A 16,107-nucleotide genomic window follows, 5' to 3' on the forward strand; every position below is an offset into this window, starting at 1 on the left:
CTGGTGTGGCCCTAGAAGCTAGTCTTGGGGCCAGTCCCATGGGGTTAAGGAGGGGCATCCAAACTGCTGGCTGATAAGCCACTGTTTACCCTCTGCAGGAAGGAAAGCAAGGATGAAGGCTGTGGGCAAGTTGGAGACAGCAAAAGGGTGATAGGTGGGGAAGCCAAATATGGTGTCTGTGGTTGAAAGGCCTCAACCTGCAGGACTGAGGTGCTCATCCTTCCTCCCCCATGAGATCCAGAGCTAGTCAGGCCCCTTTCGCAATGACCGAAGATAGTCCCTCAATGTCTTCTCCACATTGGGCACAGCATATGCCTGAGCTGCGTAGATGCCAGTGCAGGTACCCACAGCAAAGCCCAACACTGCTGATGCCCTTAGTTTGGCCACCACATAGCCGGCTAAGAAGCCCTTGAGGAATGGGGAGGACATAAGCGAGCCATCCTGTGGAGCAAAATGAAGGAGGAAACTCAGCCAGGGTCTCCCTTCTCGACCCAGGATCTACTCAAGCTGGCCCTAGAGCATCCCGCCACCTGCTCCTCCTTACTCTGCAGTATTCTCTTCAAAGATTTTCTCAAGGTTCTGGAGGCAGAAAAAGAACCTAGAAGTCCTGATCACACAGTCTCAGAACCCTGTGGTTAGAAGACTCCAACCACAGAACCCTACCACAAAGGTACAGAGATGTCTCTGAGGAATCTGGCCCCTGCCTGCTTCTCCAGCCTCACTTCCTATCATGCTCCCCATTACTGCAGCCAAACTAAACTATTTTCACTCCCCAAGTTCATCATGCTACTTCCAACCATGAAAGCTTTGCATATGTTGTTCCATCTGCCTGAAATGTTCTATCCTCTCCTCTTTACCTAGTTAACTTCTATTTAAGATGCCAGTTCAAGTGTCATTTTCTTAGGGAAACTTTCCTTGGGGTCACAGTGAAACAGCCCTCAATAACCATTTGCTGAATAAATCTCTATTACCCATTCAAAAGCATATAGGGCAATGCAGCCCAACGGTGGTGGTGGGGGAGAGTGGTAGGCACGTGCAACTTTACCTGGCTCACACCACTGCTGACTTCGTCTTCCACACGCTGCTGCAGGCGTTCCAGCTGGTTCTTGAGAAATGCCAGGTCCTTAAGCTTGGGCAGAGAATCCTAGAACAAGAAATAAGCCGCCTCCAGCAGGTTAACGCAGCCCCATTCTCCGCTCAGGTCTATCAGAGGCTGGGTGGGTGGGGGTGCGAGCATGAGAAATCTCTTCTTACAAAAACTTCCTGAGATGATGGTGGTAACGAAGAAAAGACATTCAAAAGTCAATTCACACGGGAGCCACGGAGGGAGTGACATATGGGATCCTCATCTGTGACAACCGTTACAGAATTTTGTATAGCAAGCAGTGTGTAGAGAGGCAAGAGGAACAGCTAGCCCCTTCAATTAAATTTATCAGGCTGACTGACTTGACTATAAGCTACCTGAAAGTGGCAACCGGTTGGTCTTGCCTATTGGGTCCCCAAACCTAACACAAAGACTGGTAAGTACTTAGTAAATGTGAGGATGGTGCTGAACTTCAGACCAATGGTGAATAATGGCCTGAGGCAGTTCCCTGTACGCTCTGGGATAAATCTGATTTCTGCCTGGGCTTCTCACACTGAATGTGTGACTGGATGCACTAGCTGGGGTGGGGGTGGGGTGGCTGTCTGCAGGAGTATGGGTAAATGAACCGAGTGGCTCTGATCACCTCAAAGTATGAAATTCAGCGTATGCGCAATAGAGTCTGAATGAGAATGTGCGTATCCGTGTGGCTTGGAAACGTCGTGTTCCTGGGAGAGAAATTTCGGGGGGCTAGGGAATGAAAAAGAGTGAGGAGTGTGTCAGGGTGAGTGTGTTTGGCTGTGTGCCGGTAACTAAGGATCGTGAGGGTCCCGGGAGAGGACACTTGGGAGATGCCCGGCTCTGCTTGCCTCGTGTAGTGCTCCGCTACTCCACTCCCCAATGTTGAGGCAGTCGACAGTATAAACCCAACAAGAGGAAAAACCCCATAAACGGCACCCCTACGCAAGAGAGGCTCCAGTGTCGCCTCTGCCAAGGACGGTGTGAAGACCATCCCACACTGCAGAAAATCCCCACATTCACTCACCTTGTCATCCGCCATCTTCCCCGCCGAACTTGTTGCGCAGGCGCAGCCCCGCCTCCCTCATGCTAAGTGCTACGGCCATCTTTACTGAGGGCGGAGGCACTTCCGGGGCATTTTTGGAAAGGGTGAAGGTGCTCTTCGGCCGGCGGAGCCCGGGTAGTCTCCGTCTCTCAGGTACTCCCACGTGACGCCTCCGGCGCGGCACAAGCTGCGTGTCCGCGCGCGCACACGACCTGGAAGCGAAGAGCTCACTCGTGCGCATGTGCGCGCTGTGCACGTTCGTCTGGCTGGTCGTCCGCCCTTTGATGAACTCACAGTTGCGGCGTGATGTCAGTGGGGCCGTTGGCGTCGGTGCGCCTTTCCCGGAGCCACGCACGGAAACGCGCACCCACTTGGGGATTCAGAGGCCTGTTTACACGCGCCACCCCTCGGCGGGCGGCGCTGCTCGGGCTCGTCCTTTCCCGCCCCTGGGATCCGGCTCTTACCCCACCTCGGATTTGTGCGGCGCCGGTTGGCCCGGCCAGCGCAGAGAGGCTGGGCTTGTGGGCGCAGCAGATCCGGACGTCGAGCTGGGCTGAGATTGCGGGCCGGCAAAGGCCGGCGGGGACGCGGTCGGGGCTATGCTGGGCAAGGATTACATGCTGGCCATCATTCTGGTCAACTGCGATGGTGTGCACGGAGGGGCCCAATGGGAGGATGGGGAGCTGAGGGTGAACGAGTTGACGGGGTATGTCTTAGGGTGAGGACCAGGGGACAAATGAACCCTGGATCTTTGCGCTGTAAAGGACCTACCTTCTGGACCTCCATCCTAAGGATTGTTCCCTTTGGGATGGAGGGAGCGTTTTTTTGTTTTTTGTTTTTTTAATTATAATTTATTAATTTGAGAGAGAGCGAGAGAGAGCACAAGCGGGGAGGAAAGGGACAGGCAGGCTCCCTGCTGAGCAGAGAGCCCCATGTGGGGCCGATCCCAGGACCCTGAGATCATGACCTGAGTAGAAGGCAGCGGCTCAACCGACTGAGCCACCCAGGCGCCCCTGGAGGGAGGGTTCTGACAGGGTTATTCTGAACTCACTAATATGCCTTCCCTCTCCAATCCCGTGATTCCTCTCCCCATCCTATGTTCCGGTAGATGACTTGTGGGGGGACCAGAGTCTTGAGGGGGAGCCAGGACTGCCCCCTGGCTGGAGAAAGATACGCGATGCTGCAGGTACTTACTATTGGCATGTGCCTAGTGGCAGCACCCAGTGGCAGCGCCCAACCTGGGAGACAGGAGATGCAGAGGACCCAGGCACGGTAGGTGGAGTGGGAGAAGGGGGTCTGAGTCCGTGTGTGGATCTAGGCCTGTTGCCACACTGACCTGGTTCCCTCTCTACAGAGGACGGAGGGGATTTGGGCACTTCGGCCCCCCAAGGGGAGATCCTTCTCTAGCCTGGAGAGCTCACTGGACCGCAGGTAACAGGGATAGGCAAGACCTGATGAAAGACTTGGGGTTCTATGGCATTCAGTGATGCAGCTGGACCCACATTCTGCTTTCAAAGCCCAGGTTCTTGGCTCTGTCCCATTTTTTAGTCTTAGTATTTTGAAGTTTGTCCTTTGTTCCATGATCTGTGTTTTGCTACATGTTCTTCCCTATTCTGGGTACTGATAAATCATGTTCTAGATCTTGGCCACTGTACTGAGCTCTTTCCGTGGGGGTTCCTGTCCTGTGTTCTAGAGAGTCTTTTCTCAATTTGGGGTTCTGGTCCTGTTGTTTTGGATCCTGTTCCATATTTGCAACTTTTTTTTTTTTTAAGATTTTATTTATTTATTTGACAGAGACAGAGACAGCTAGCGAGAGAGGGAACACAAGCAGGGGGAGTGGGAGAGGAAGAAGCAGGCTCACAGCGGAGGAGCCTGATGTGGGGCTCGATCCCACAACGCCAGGATCACGCCCCGAGCCGAAGGCAGACGCTTAACCGTTGTGCCACCCAGGCACCCCCATATTTGCAACTTTTATTCTATGTCCCATGTCCTGAATTTTTTTTTTCGAATTTTAAACCACACTCTCAGTTACATTTATATATGTCTTGGGCCCTCTCCCACTCTGGTTTTATGTTTGGGGCACTATGTTCTGGGTCTTATCCTACATCTGATGACATCAGGCAGTCAGGGTTTCCCCACTGTCCCTTCTGTAGGAAGTGTGATCACCTTACGAGCTCTCCACTCTTCCAGGAACTCTCTGTCCTGGTATGGTGAGGAATCCTACATCCAGAGCATGGAACCAGGAGCTAAGGTAGTGTCTTGGGCCTGAGGGCCCAAGGAATGGTTGTGGCGGTGGTGGATTGTTCCAAGGGAAAGGTCAGGGGTGGGATTGGGCTGAGAAGAGATGATGAAGGGTGAAAGGAGTGGGTACTGGCAGGTTTATGTGTGTGGAACCTGTGACACGTCTCATCCTGTTTTGCCTCCTGTTCCACTTCCATGTCCACCTCCACTCACTCAGGGCCCTCCTGTCCTTTCCCCTAACCCGTCAGTGCTTTGCAGTCCGCTCCCTGGGTTGGGTAGAGGTACCCGAAGAGGATCTTGTACCAGGGAAGAGCAGTATTGCAGTCAATAACTGCATCCAGCAACTGGCTCAGATGCGCAGCCGTAGCCGCAGCCAGCCCCCAGATGGTGCCTGGGGTGAGGTGAGCTGGCTGGGCCTTCAAGGGATTCGGCCCAGGGCCCAGCAGAGACAGTTGTTGCTGAATTGCCTGTTCTCTGTGGCAACCACCTTCATCTGAGCTCTGGACTGACCTTTCCTTGGCAGGGTCAGAACATGCTGATGATCCTAAAGAAGGATGCCATGAGCCTGGTGAATCCTCTGGACCACAGTCTGATCCACTGCCAGCCTCTGGTGCACATCCGTGTGTGGGGTGTGGGCAGCTCCAAGGGCCGGTGAGGACCCCTACCTCCCCCCGAGTGAGAGTTGCTCCTCCCTCCCGCCTGTAGGCTGTGATCCCCACTGATGCTGATCCTCTGTACTTGAACCCCCGGACACAGATCCTCTGACATGGACCCAAGCTCTGCCTCCCCTGCCTGGTCCAGCTCTGGTTGGGGAGGGTGGGCCCAGCTCAGCAGGGACGGATGGGGGAGAGCCTGAGAGGCTGGGCTGATTCTCTCCTGTGCTCCCACATGCTTCCGGAACAGTGACAGGTGAGCGACAGCCCCGGTGCCTTGAGCCCCAGCCCTGATCTCCCTGTTCTCTCCCCGCCACGTCCTTTGCCTGACTTTCCATTGTCCTGCAAGCACTAGAGGTCCCTGTTCCTACCCAGCCTCTACCCTACCCCAATCTCTGCCCATCCCTGCCCCAGCCCCAGCCCCATCTCTGACCCTGCCAGGGACTTCGCTTTTGTGGCGGGCGACAAAGACAGCTGTATGCTCAAGTGCCATGTGTTTCGCTGTGATGTCCCTGCCAAGGCCATCGCCAGTGCCCTACATGGGCTCTGTGCCCAGGTAAGGGCCAAGAGTGGTGCGGGGAATGTGGGTGTGGAGCTGGTCTGAAGCTCCCAAGGTGGTTGGGTTCAGGAAGTATTGGCTCCTTACCCCAGCTCCCCTCTCCCTTTATCTCATGCTGGTTGCATTGTGTTTCAGATCTTGTCAGAGCGTGTAGGTGTCAATGGTGATTCCCCTTGCTCCTCCCTAGACCCCATCTCCCCTGAGGACCTGCCACGGCAAGGTATGGGGAGGGAGGTCCTTCATTGCAGTAAGAGGCTACTTTAGTGAAAGTGGGTTGTTTAGTACTTCCCTGGAGATGTGGGACTTCTGATGTGTGCTGGTTCCAGGGATCCCAAACTCTGAATTGGAGGAGCACCCGTGGCCTTCTTTCTGCTAGCTCCAATTCTCAGAAGGGCCCTCCTGTCCTCCTGTAAGGGGGTCATTGAGAGAGCACCCAGGCCAACTTGCTGTGTGTACATTTCAGTGGAGCTGCTGGATGCAGTGAGTCAGGCTGCTCAGAAGTACGAGGCACTGTACATGGGGACCTTGCCAGTCAACAAAGCCATGGGTGAGGACTGAGCTGGCTGAGGAGGTGGGCTACATGAGGTCAGGGAAGGTGGGTATGGTAGGATCTATCACCATTTTTCAAAGTGCTCCCATGGCCCTGTCTGGCCTAGAATGTGCCATCCTTCCCAACTCAGGATTCTAAGCCCAGCCCCAGCCCTTCTATTGCCATGTCTCTGAATCCCAGGTCAGTGAGAGGGGCCTAGACACTCCCTGCAGATCCCTTCTTTCTTTACATCTGGGAGACACTATGGTGGGCATGTCCCCCCAGGCATGGACGTGCTGAATGAGGCCATTTGTACCCTTACCACCCGAGGGGACCAGGATACCTGGGTCCCTGCCATGCTCAGTGTGTCTGACTCTCTGATGACTGCACATCCCATTCAGGTACCAGAAGAAGGTGAAGTTGGGGGCTGTGGAGGGGTGGGATGGATGCTGAGGGGCTCATTGCTTACTATTGAAAGAGCTCACAGGGTCCAGCCAGTGCCCGGTCCTCTAGTGACCAGGCCTGGTGTGGGCAGGCAGAAGCTGGTGCAGAGGAGGAACCACTATGGCAGTGCCCTGTGCGCCTTGTGACCTTTATTGGTGTTGGCCGTGACCCTCACACCTTTGGCCTCATTGCTGACCTGGGCCGTCAGAGCTTTCAGTGTGCAGCCTTCTGGTGCCAGCCCCATGCAGGGGGACTCTCTGAAGCTGTGCAGGCTGCTTGTATGGTGAGTTACGGGTGGGAATGGCTGGGTGGGGTGGCCCTGCAGCTGCTCTGTGCTGGTGACTGGGGCTCAGGATCGGCACTCTCCAGAAATCCCCAACCAGTAATGCCAGGGCTGACTATAGTAAACTACTCTTTTGTTTGGCCCTCTTGTTGTTTTTAATAAGTTTAAGTTAATTGCTAACATTTAGAGGCAGGACATTTTATGTATTAATTACTATTCCTGTTTCTCTTAAAATATCAGAACCTCTGATCCTGGGTGCACACACATAAATTTCAACATTGAGTTGAATCCTGTAGGGGCTGTTCGCAGTAGGGTGGGCACTATCTCTCCCGTTTGTCTCATTTAGGGTATTTCCTGGCATCTGTGGGCATTGGAATGTGGGATGCTTGCACTCTATGAATTCAGCTTACTCTTTCCATAACAAACATGAGTGCCTACAGGGTACCAGGCACCATACTTGATCCTGGGAATTCATTGATACCGAAGGCACAGACTTTGCCCTCACAGAACACCCAAACACTCAGGTTAGATCAGAGACCAGAAGGGAGTTGTACACCACAGGATGATGGAGAAGACAGCCCATTCCAGAAGGCTACCTGAAAGAGGTGATAGAAAGCTGAGAGCTGAAGGTCCAAGGAAGAAGTTAGGTGAAGGGGAATGGGACAGAAGGTGTGCCAAATACAAGGATGCCCAGCTGCGAAGATGAGAGCAATGTTAGTGGATTACGGTACCTAAAAGAATCTAGTGTATCTGGAGGGGCGGATGAAGTGAGATGGGGCAGAAAAAAACGCCAGGTCATGGAAGAATTTAGAGATTGTGGTCAAGTTTATTTTGTCCCAAGTCACTTTGAGCCACTGAAAGGTTTTGAGCAGTGAATTTAAGTTTGTGGATCAGGAAGACCACTTAAGGTACCTTATGGGTAAGTTTGAATTCCAGTTCTATCATTTTTTTGCATAGGTGACCTTGGGCAAGTCACGTATATTCTCTCTGAACCAAAATTTCCTCATTTACAAAATGGTAATAACACCTGATGAATAACTTTGGATTAAGTTTGATTATGTGAAGCACTTAGCACGGTGTCCAGCTCTCCTTAAATGCTTAGCTCAGTAAACGTCAAATTTTGTTTCTGTTATTGAGCTCCCTGGGAGTGTGTAGGGGCTCCAGATGGGGCCGACTACCAGCCTCCTTCATACCAGACTGAAGCCATGGCCAGTTGCCTGTTCTGCAGAAGCTTTCAGGGAGTCCAGGGGCAGAAAGGAGCTGGATCCTCACATTCCCCTTTTCCGTAGGTTCAGTACCAGAAGTGTCTTGTGGCCTCTGCAGCTCGAGGCAAGGCCTGGGGTGCCCAGGCCCGTGCCCGCCTGCGGCTCAAGCGGACCAGCTCCGTGGACTCCCCAGGAGGTCCCCTGCCGCTCCCCCTGCTCAAAGGAGGGGTTGGGGGTGCAGGGGCAGCCCCTCGAAAGCGGGGTGTCTTCTCTTTTCTTGATGCCTTCCGCCTGAAACCCTCTCTGCTCCATATGCCCTAAATTAATCCAGGAGGACTGGGTAAGGAGGCTCTGGATCCATGCCCAACTCTATACCCCTTCATTCTCCAGGGGCCTGTAGCCTCTCACTCCTTGAAGACTTCTCTGCCTGCCCCTCTGGCTCTTGCCTACCCTCTGTTTATTGCCCAGTTTATTAATGTTTATGGGGATGACTGAGAGGCCCTGCACCATAACCCAGGCCCCTGGCTGTCCTTCCCTGGGTCCCTGTGTTCCTTGCCCCTGTCCAGCCCTGGACAGTTGGCTCTACCTCAGCAACACTTTATAGCAAAATCAGTACAAATAAAAATCCCTCAGTGACCTCACTGGGTGTGAGTATATTGGGCCTGGGACAGGGTTGGGGGTTAACACCCGTGTGAGGTGAGTGTCTGTGTCTCTGCTTGGTGTTGGTGGCTGCCTGTAGTCACGTGAGGACATGGGTGTGGCGGAAATCTAATTTCAGTCTTTCAACAAATGTATTTTCTAAGGCCTCTGTGCTAGACAGTGGGGATATAAAATCTGGGTTCCTCCTTCAGAAGGGGAGATGAACAAGCATTAAATAAGGTAGAAGATAGTATTAGTACAACTAGGAAATCTCAGGGTTGTGGAGGCTCCAGTGAGACACTTAACCTAAGTACTGAAGGAGAATGAGTACTAGTTACTGATTTCCAGAGAGTATAAATGTGCAGGGCAGTAGACAGAGGTGAGGTTCTAGAATTCCACCTGGCTAGATCACACAGGGACTTTTGTGGGGCGGGAGTTCTGGTGGTTAAAACTTACTCCTGAGAGCAACTGTGACAGAGTTTGAACCTACAGGGGATTAGGGCTCGTAGAGCGCCGCCTCTTGGAAAACAGCCCCCTTTAGTGCCTTCTGATCAGGGCCTCGATGCCTTATTAGCTGGAGATTTCGAGCTCCTCGGGGAGCTGGGGCAGCGTTCCCACAGCGGCTCCCGGCATTTCTGAACAGCCGCTCAACGTAGAGGGCTCCTGGCAACCAGCCGGCCCGGGGGCCCGCCCACCCCGCTCGGGTGTACGGCCGCCCCGGAAGTGACGCGCTGTGCTGCTGGCCTTGCGGAAGTGGAGATGGCGGAGCTGTACGTGAAGCCGGGTGAGCGCGGCCGGCGGCCTAGGGGCGGTGGGTCGTTCCCCTACCCATGCTGAGGGCAGCTCCTGCACTGGGCGGGTGGAGCCTTCGTCTCTCCGGGGCTCGCTTCACATGTCCCCTCGCTTCCGCAGGCAACAAGGAGCGTGGCTGGAACGACCCGCCGCAGTTCTCGTACGGGCTGCAGACCCTGGCTGGTGGACCCAAGCGCACGCCGCTCACCAAGAGGGTCGCCGCTCCCCAGGATGGCTCCCCCAGAGGTGCGTGGGGGCCCTGTGCGCGGAGACCCGCCGAGAGGGCGGTGCCAGGGAAACTTGGCCCGAGGGCCCTTTTTGCTCTCTCTGAGGTCTGAGAGGTTGAGCTCCACAAAGGGGCACAGGGGAGGCCCCTTCCCGGGCTCCTCTTCTGCTGCCTAGGTCAGTAGTAAATGGTGAGTTTCAGTAGAATCTCTTTGCTTTCACTGTAGGTGAGCTCTTCCAGACCTACGGTTTTTTATATAGTTTCTATTCTCAAATTGTTTCCACATTTTATTTCCAACCTGAATACCATAGTGATACATTCGTCTTGTGCTACATCTTCACTTGGTTGTATGATAAGCATCCAGACTTACTGTGTTCATTCATTCATTCATTCATTCATTCATTCATCCAATCAGTGTTATCTACTGAGCATCTCTGAGCCAGGCACTGCTTGAGGGCAAACTAGACAGCAGTGAACAAGACAAAAAAAGGTTTGTGTTTTCATGTCTATCTCCAAAGCTAGAGTGTAGCCTAGACAAATTAAGTAGTGGTAAGGGCTCTGCAGAGAAAACAGGGTAATGCAAGAGTGATTTTGTAACTAAGGTGGCTGAGGGCTGACATTTAAGCGGAATGGTTAAAATCTAGCCAAGCAAAGATCAGGTGGAAGAGCACTCCACACGCTGAAAACAGTGCAAAGACCCTGAGAACGAGTGTGGCAAATTCAGAGACTGAAGGAATACCTAATGGCTAGGGCACAGTGGGTTAGGTAGAGAAATTAAAATCTGAGAAGTAGGCAGGGGCCAGATCAGAGTGGGTTTGTTAAACCAGGATAAGGAGTTTGTATTTTAAAATGGGTAAAATTGGAAGCTGTCGAAAAGTTTAAAGGATGTCTTTACTTTTGAGCTTGTCCTGTGCAAACAGTTGGAGGTATGCCCCAAACGGGCTCAGATTTAGCTCTTTCAGCACCCCTATGTTGTCCACACTCAGCACTGCAGAGGAATGACACAAACCAGGGTTTTTAAATTATTAATTATTATTATTATTTATTTTTTTAAGAGGGAGTGAATGGGGGAGGGGCAGTGGGAGAGAGAGAATCCGAAGCAGGCTCCATGCCCAGCACAGAGCCTGACGTGGGGCTCAATCTCATGACCCTGAGATCATGACCTGAACCGAAATCAAGATACGAGTGCTTAACTGACCGAGCCACCCAGGTGCCCCACAACCCAGGGTCTCTTAACCTTGGAATGACTGACATTTTGGGCCAGATAATTCTTTGTTGTGAGGGACTGTCCTGTACTTTGTAGGATGTTTGTAGCGTTCCTGGTTTCTACCCACTAGATGCCAGTAGTATTCACCCAGTTGTGACAGCCAAAAGCACCTCCAGACATTTGCCCTCAGTAGCAGAATCTCTCCAGCTTGAGAAACATTGACTGATGTACATCTTAAAAAAGATCACTGTGCCTGCTGTATGGAAAACAGATTTTAGCAAAGATGGGGAAAGGCAAATTGAGGCTATTCTGCTAACATGGGCAAGATTTAACGATGATTTGGACAAGAGTGGGAGTATAGAGGTAGCAGGAATTGGATGGATATGGCATATGTTACTGAGGAAGCCGGTAGGAGTACATATAGGTGAGAGAAAGAAGAATATAACAAATTTTTTGCTTGAGGAACTGGCTGGTATTTTTCACAGATATGGGAAACCAGGGAATGGGGGGCAATAAAGGTTTGGGGGGAGGGCAAAAGCAAGCTTGGTCTTGGACATGCTGAATTTGGGCTGCTACTGTGGGGAGAGGTCTAGGCCAGAATTATAGAAATGAGTCATGGTTGTATGGATGGTGTTTGATGTTCTGGGCTTGAATAAGGTTACTTAAGAAGAATGTGTGGATAGAGGCCTAAAGAGGATCCAAGATGGAGCCCTGAGGCTCTCTAGCATTTCAAGGTTGCGTAGAAAAGGAATTACAAAGGGGCTTGAGAAATAGCTAAAGAAGCAAGAAGAAAAGTAAAATTTACTCAGAGTAAAATTTGGACTCAACCATGATGGATGGACAGATAGAGAAAAGGGCCCACTGGATTTGCCGAGCTAAATTAGACACTAGTTACCACAGCAGCAGTTTGGAGTGATGAGAGTAGAAACCCAGCTGGATGGGCTGAGGAGAGAATGTGAAAAGAAGTAGAGAGATTAACTGTAGACTATATAGCTTATCAAGAAATTCTGCTGTGAGACAGAAAAATGAGGCTGTGTCTAAGGATGGAATGTGAGGAAAAGGAGGATTTTTGGTTTTAAGATGGTAAACACTAGAGCATGTTCGTATGCTGACTGGAGGATTCTCTAGTGGGAGAACTGGTGGGGCAGGAAAACAGGATAACTGCAGGAGAGAAACCTACAGAAGACAAGAGGCTGGCATTAGTATAGGTGGAAAGATGGCCTCTGATAGGAGCAGGAAACTTTCATTTCTCAGAGGAAGGAAAGTGGCCACAGGTACAGGCCGATTAGTAGAACTGGTGGTGAGGAGATGAGAGAGTTGCTGTGTAGTGACACTGTCGGATGTAGGATGCAGGGAAAGGAAAAGTAGGGGGAGAAGATAGTAAAATTCAGAGAGAAAATGTGAAAAGAGTTCAGAAGAATTGAAAAACGAGGCAAAGGATAGGAATTCCAGGCCGTGTTGGGTACCTTTTAATACCTATACCCATGAATTTAAAGTGTAACTCAACAGCATGGTTCTGTTTTTCCTTCCGACAAGTGCAGGCAAGTTGAGTTTACCAGGAAAGTGGGACAGTGGGAGGGGATAAAGTGAGGTAAGAGTGTCTACAAAGGAATGATTTTAATGCATGAAATCTGTTGATTGGGCTGGAAGGATGGGGGGTTGGTCAGGTTTTGGAGATGGTGCAGTGTTGTTGAGAACAAGGCAGACAGCAGTGAGAGGCTGAGGAAGGGTGGGAAAAATCATCATTGGAGGTGAGGAGCTCAAGAAACTGAGAGGCCAAACCATGAGATGAATTAATCATCCATATGAATGTCGATGCCTAGAAGTCAATTGACTTTTCTCTTCTTCTCTTTTTCCATAGTGTTTTCTACCATCCCATTACTACAGGCAAAAACCAAGAGTCATCCTTGATTCCTCTCTCCCTCACTCCCCATCCACAAAGTCCTATTGCTCCCTTCTCCTAAATAAATGTCAGACCACTCCATTTCCCCTCATCTGCTCTCTCTCTAGTCCATGCCAGGATTCTCTTTCCTGGACTACCCCTTTAACTTCCCAGTTATTGTCCATGCCTCCATTCTTGACCTATTCTCATCTATTTTTCACAGACCATACAGAGTGAATGTCTTAAAAACACAAGTCTAGCCACATCACCCCCTGCTTTTATAAACCTGCCCATGATGGCTTCCCATGACCATTAGGCTCAAGAACAAACTCCTCCAGAGCCCTATATGGTCTGGACCCCTGCTTGCTTCTCCAGAGATTGCTCATACTGCTTTCTTCAGTGTTAATAATTTTCAGCCATGCAGGGCTGGTTGGTGTAACCTGAACAAGTTGGGACTTACCCTGGCTTTTAGGCACTGCCCTTGCCTCTGCCTAGCACGTAATATTTTGTGGCCGCATCTGTCTCATCCACTAGCTGTTAATTTTGTGAACACTCTTTGCTACACAGTAATCTAGCAGTTGCACCTATCGTCTTTCTTAATCATCACTACAACCCTGTGAAGTAAGTGCTACTACCATGATATCCCCATTTTACAGAAAAGGAACCCAAGCTCAGGGGTTAAGGGTAACCTGCCACATGCCACATAGTGGGTGACCAAGGATAAACTTAGAAGTCGCCTCAGAAGGCCTTCCCCTGAACACTCAGTCTAGGTGGTTCCCTGTACTATACCTCTCCTTTTAAAAGATTTTATTTATTTATTTTGAGAGAGTGTGCGTGCGTGGGGCGGAGGGTGTGGGGGGTGGTGGGGACAGAGGGAGAGGAATAGAGACTCTCAAGCAAGCCGACTCCAGACTGAGCGCGGAGCCCGACTTGGGGCTCCATCTCACAATCGTGAGATCATGACCTAAGTCGAAATCAAGAGTCCGAGGCTTAACTGACTGAGCCACCCAAGCGCCCCTACTATTCCTCTTATTACATCATGTTTTCTTTGTAGCATGCAACATAATTTGGTAATTTTCGCATGCGCGCGTGTGTGTGTGTGTGTGTGTGTGTGTGTGTGTGTTTCCTTTCCCTAGAATTTCTGTTCTGAGGTCAGGAACCTAATTCATCTGGTTTACTACTGTCTCTGGTGCCTTGCACATTGTCTGGCACTTGGTAGAAACTTCAGAAATACACATTTTTGAGTGAACAAGTTTGTCCCAGAGAATAGCCCTCTAGAAGGGATGAAGTTAGAATCGAGCTTTTTGCCAATTTTTTTGTCTTAGCCATGTTTGCTTGATCTCCCTTTACCTTCTCAGTCCCCACCTCACAGACTTCTCCTGAGCTCCCCCCCGTGGGGCCTCCGCCTCCTTCAAGTAAGGCTTCCAGGTCCCCACCGGTGGGAAGTTGTCCTGCCTCTGGTGTGGAGCCAACAAATTTCCCAGTCATTGAATCTGAAACTCTGCTGGAAGATGTGCTCAAACCTTTGGAAGAGGCACTGGAGGATTGCCGTGGCCACACAAAGGTAATAAGCCTTGGCACACGAGTGGGGGCATAAAAGGACTGCGGTCCTTTGTTTTCTTACTTGTAAAGCAGCACTCCAGAATGAGTTTCTGAGGCGCTGAGAAACTCTGGAAATTGTAAAATTCTAGCCATATATACATTTTTCTTGGGAGGAGATCCCTAAGTTTTATCAGATTCTCAGTGGGGCCTCTAACCGGAACTCTTAAGATTGTTTCTCTGGGCCAGAGAAACCAGGTCCACTATCTATTTGGTGCTGCCTTTCCCCTGCCCCTGCTGGGCTAGCAGCACTGACTTGGAGGGGGCTTCTGTCTCTCAGAAGCAAGTATGTGATGACATCAGCCGACGCCTGGCTCTGCTGCGGGAACAGTGGGCCGGAGGGAAGCTGTCAGTGCCTGTGAGGAAGAGGATGGCTCTGCTGGTGCGAGGTATGGGTAGGTCTTTTGGTATAGCCTAGCTCCCTCAACTTGTCCTGGATGGCTGAGCTGGAAGAGATACTGAGATTCTGACTGGTTGCGAAGAGAGCAGTGGGAGCTAGGTCTTTCGCCCCAAGCTGCTTGTTTTACCTCCTCTCTTTCCTCAGAGCTTTCAAGTCACCAGTGGGATGCAGCAGATGACATCCACCGTTCACTCATGGTCGACCATGTGACTGAGGTCAGTCAGTGGATGGTGGGAGTTAAAAGATTAATTGCAGAAAAGAGGAATCTGTCTTCAGAGGAAGAGGCCGACGAAGAGAAATCTACAGCCACAGCTGAGGAGAACCAGATGGCACCAGGCGTCCAAGAGGCTCCATAATCCTGTGGGATCCCAACTCACCTCACACCATTTCCTATACCTTGGCAGGGAGGCCTTCTCTGACCTGGCTCCCTCTTACCATTTGGGAGATTGTCCGCCTCTTTGGGATCCTTGGCCTGACCCACCCATCTCTGGGGGAAGAGGTGTCAGCCACCTGGGTAACAGGAAAGTCACCTGTTACCCATAACATATGCATTTCAATAAAAACATCTTAACAGTGGGCCCTGGGTAGGAGAGAGAAGCCCTTCCTGTGCCATACTAGTCGCTTGTGGTGTTCTTGACTGCCTTGCTCCCTGTGTACCCTACTCTCTTCTTCTTCCATTCATCATGAATGGCTTTGCTAGGCATGACCAATTATTGCCTGCCACTTTCCCCCAAAATAGACGGAAACACATATTCCTTGCTGGGCTGAGTATCTCTATTTTTAGATAATTTCGTTTCAGCATAAGAACAGAAGCTCAAATAGCAGGGGAGATTTTTCCCTCTAGAAAAGGAGACTGCCCTGTTTGCACTGTCACCGTTGAGCTATACAGTGCTACAGAGATTAGAACACAGCTAATTGAAGGAGAAAAAGACTACATTGCTGAGATACAGGATCATGACTTTCTTGGGGGTTGGGGGGGGTGGTCAGGAGTAGGATCATGACTCTATCTGACTTGTCAAGTAAGCTGCTACCTCATCTTGGGCCCTAAAGTCTCTTCTAACCCTGAGGACAAAAGAGCCAGGTGGAAGGGGCCACAGAGGTCCAAATCATGCTGAGAAGGGAGGATATAGGTTTTCAGTGTTGGAATAGGGGACGATATTTACAGGTGGAAGACAGAAAAGGCATGGGGAGAGACTGGAGAAGGTTAAACTCTAGGACAGTGCCTCTTTTCTTCCTGCTGTGGAACAGATAGGGAGGGACTGCAGGAGAGGCCTAATTCCAGGAAGGCTGCTTCCTGGAAAGGC

At 51.0% G+C, this 16,107-nt stretch overlaps 3 protein-coding genes across 10 annotated transcripts; 2 read left to right on the forward strand and 1 right to left on the reverse strand.

The window, feature by feature from the left end:
• Positions 1–243: 243 nt before the first annotated feature.
• On the reverse strand, positions 244–2,264 carry LOC123790270 (SLC35A4 upstream open reading frame protein). The gene is made up of 3 exons (XM_045794512.2): positions 2,127–2,264; positions 1,046–1,144; positions 244–441 (listed from the first exon to the last, which is right to left on the reverse strand). The coding sequence occupies exons 1-3, from the start codon at positions 2,139–2,141 to the stop codon at positions 244–246; spliced, it is 312 nt and encodes a 103-aa protein (XP_045650468.1). The 5' UTR covers positions 2,142–2,264.
• Positions 2,186–8,694, forward strand: APBB3 (amyloid beta precursor protein binding family B member 3). Of its 8 annotated transcripts, XM_045794501.2 has the most exons (13): positions 2,452–2,792; positions 3,253–3,416; positions 3,499–3,575; positions 4,335–4,395; positions 4,634–4,786; positions 4,909–5,036; positions 5,289–5,294; positions 5,480–5,594; positions 5,733–5,817; positions 6,061–6,144; positions 6,412–6,527; positions 6,662–6,853; positions 8,143–8,694. In XM_045794501.2, exons 1-13 carry the CDS (start codon positions 2,744–2,746, stop codon positions 8,377–8,379), a joined length of 1,467 nt encoding a protein of 488 aa, XP_045650457.1. In that variant the 5' UTR covers positions 2,452–2,743; the 3' UTR covers positions 8,380–8,694. The 8 variants fall into 8 exon arrangements, with proteins under 8 accessions (XP_045650451.1, XP_045650452.1, XP_045650453.1 ...); XM_045794495.2 differs by lacking the exons at positions 2,452–2,792; positions 5,289–5,294 and adding an exon at positions 2,186–2,297 and having other exon boundaries at positions 6,605–6,853; XM_045794496.2 differs by lacking the exons at positions 2,452–2,792; positions 5,289–5,294 and adding an exon at positions 2,186–2,297 and having other exon boundaries at positions 6,614–6,853.
• A 655-nt stretch (positions 8,695–9,349) lies between these two features.
• SRA1 (steroid receptor RNA activator 1) lies at positions 9,350–15,420 on the forward strand. Its single transcript, XM_045794511.2, has 5 exons — positions 9,350–9,481; positions 9,610–9,735; positions 14,163–14,368; positions 14,684–14,792; positions 14,948–15,420. The coding sequence occupies exons 1-5, from the start codon at positions 9,457–9,459 to the stop codon at positions 15,157–15,159; spliced, it is 678 nt and encodes a 225-aa protein (XP_045650467.2). The 5' UTR covers positions 9,350–9,456; the 3' UTR covers positions 15,160–15,420.
• Positions 15,421–16,107: the final 687 nt, after the last annotated feature.

This window comes from Ursus americanus, chromosome 5 (genome assembly GCF_024610735.1).
Source record: "Ursus americanus isolate L20-20 chromosome 5, mUrsAme1.1.p, whole genome shotgun sequence".
Taxonomy (NCBI): domain Eukaryota; kingdom Metazoa; phylum Chordata; class Mammalia; order Carnivora; family Ursidae; genus Ursus; species Ursus americanus.

Excerpts from the sequence above, each read along its gene's own strand:
- APBB3 (XM_045794495.2), top strand. The coding sequence starts at position 2,186 with ATGCTAAGTGCTACGGCCATCTTTACTGAGGGCGGAGGCACTTCCGGG. Across the intron at positions 5,818-6,060 it reads TGAGGACCTGCCACGGCAAG|TGGAGCTGCTGGATGCAGTG; the intron begins GTATGGGGAGGG and ends TGTACATTTCAG. Across the intron at positions 6,854-8,142 it reads CTGTGCAGGCTGCTTGTATG|GTTCAGTACCAGAAGTGTCT; the intron begins GTGAGTTACGGG and ends CCTTTTCCGTAG.
- SRA1 (XM_045794511.2), top strand. The coding sequence starts at position 9,457 with ATGGCGGAGCTGTACGTGAAGCCGG. Across the intron at positions 9,482-9,609 it reads GGAGCTGTACGTGAAGCCGG|GCAACAAGGAGCGTGGCTGG; the intron begins GTGAGCGCGGCC and ends TCGCTTCCGCAG. Across the intron at positions 14,793-14,947 it reads GATGGCTCTGCTGGTGCGAG|AGCTTTCAAGTCACCAGTGG; the intron begins GTATGGGTAGGT and ends CTCTTTCCTCAG.
- LOC123790270 (XM_045794512.2), bottom strand. Across the intron at positions 442-1,045 it reads TCAGCAGTGGTGTGAGCCAG|GATGGCTCGCTTATGTCCTC; the intron begins GTAAAGTTGCAC and ends TTTGCTCCACAG.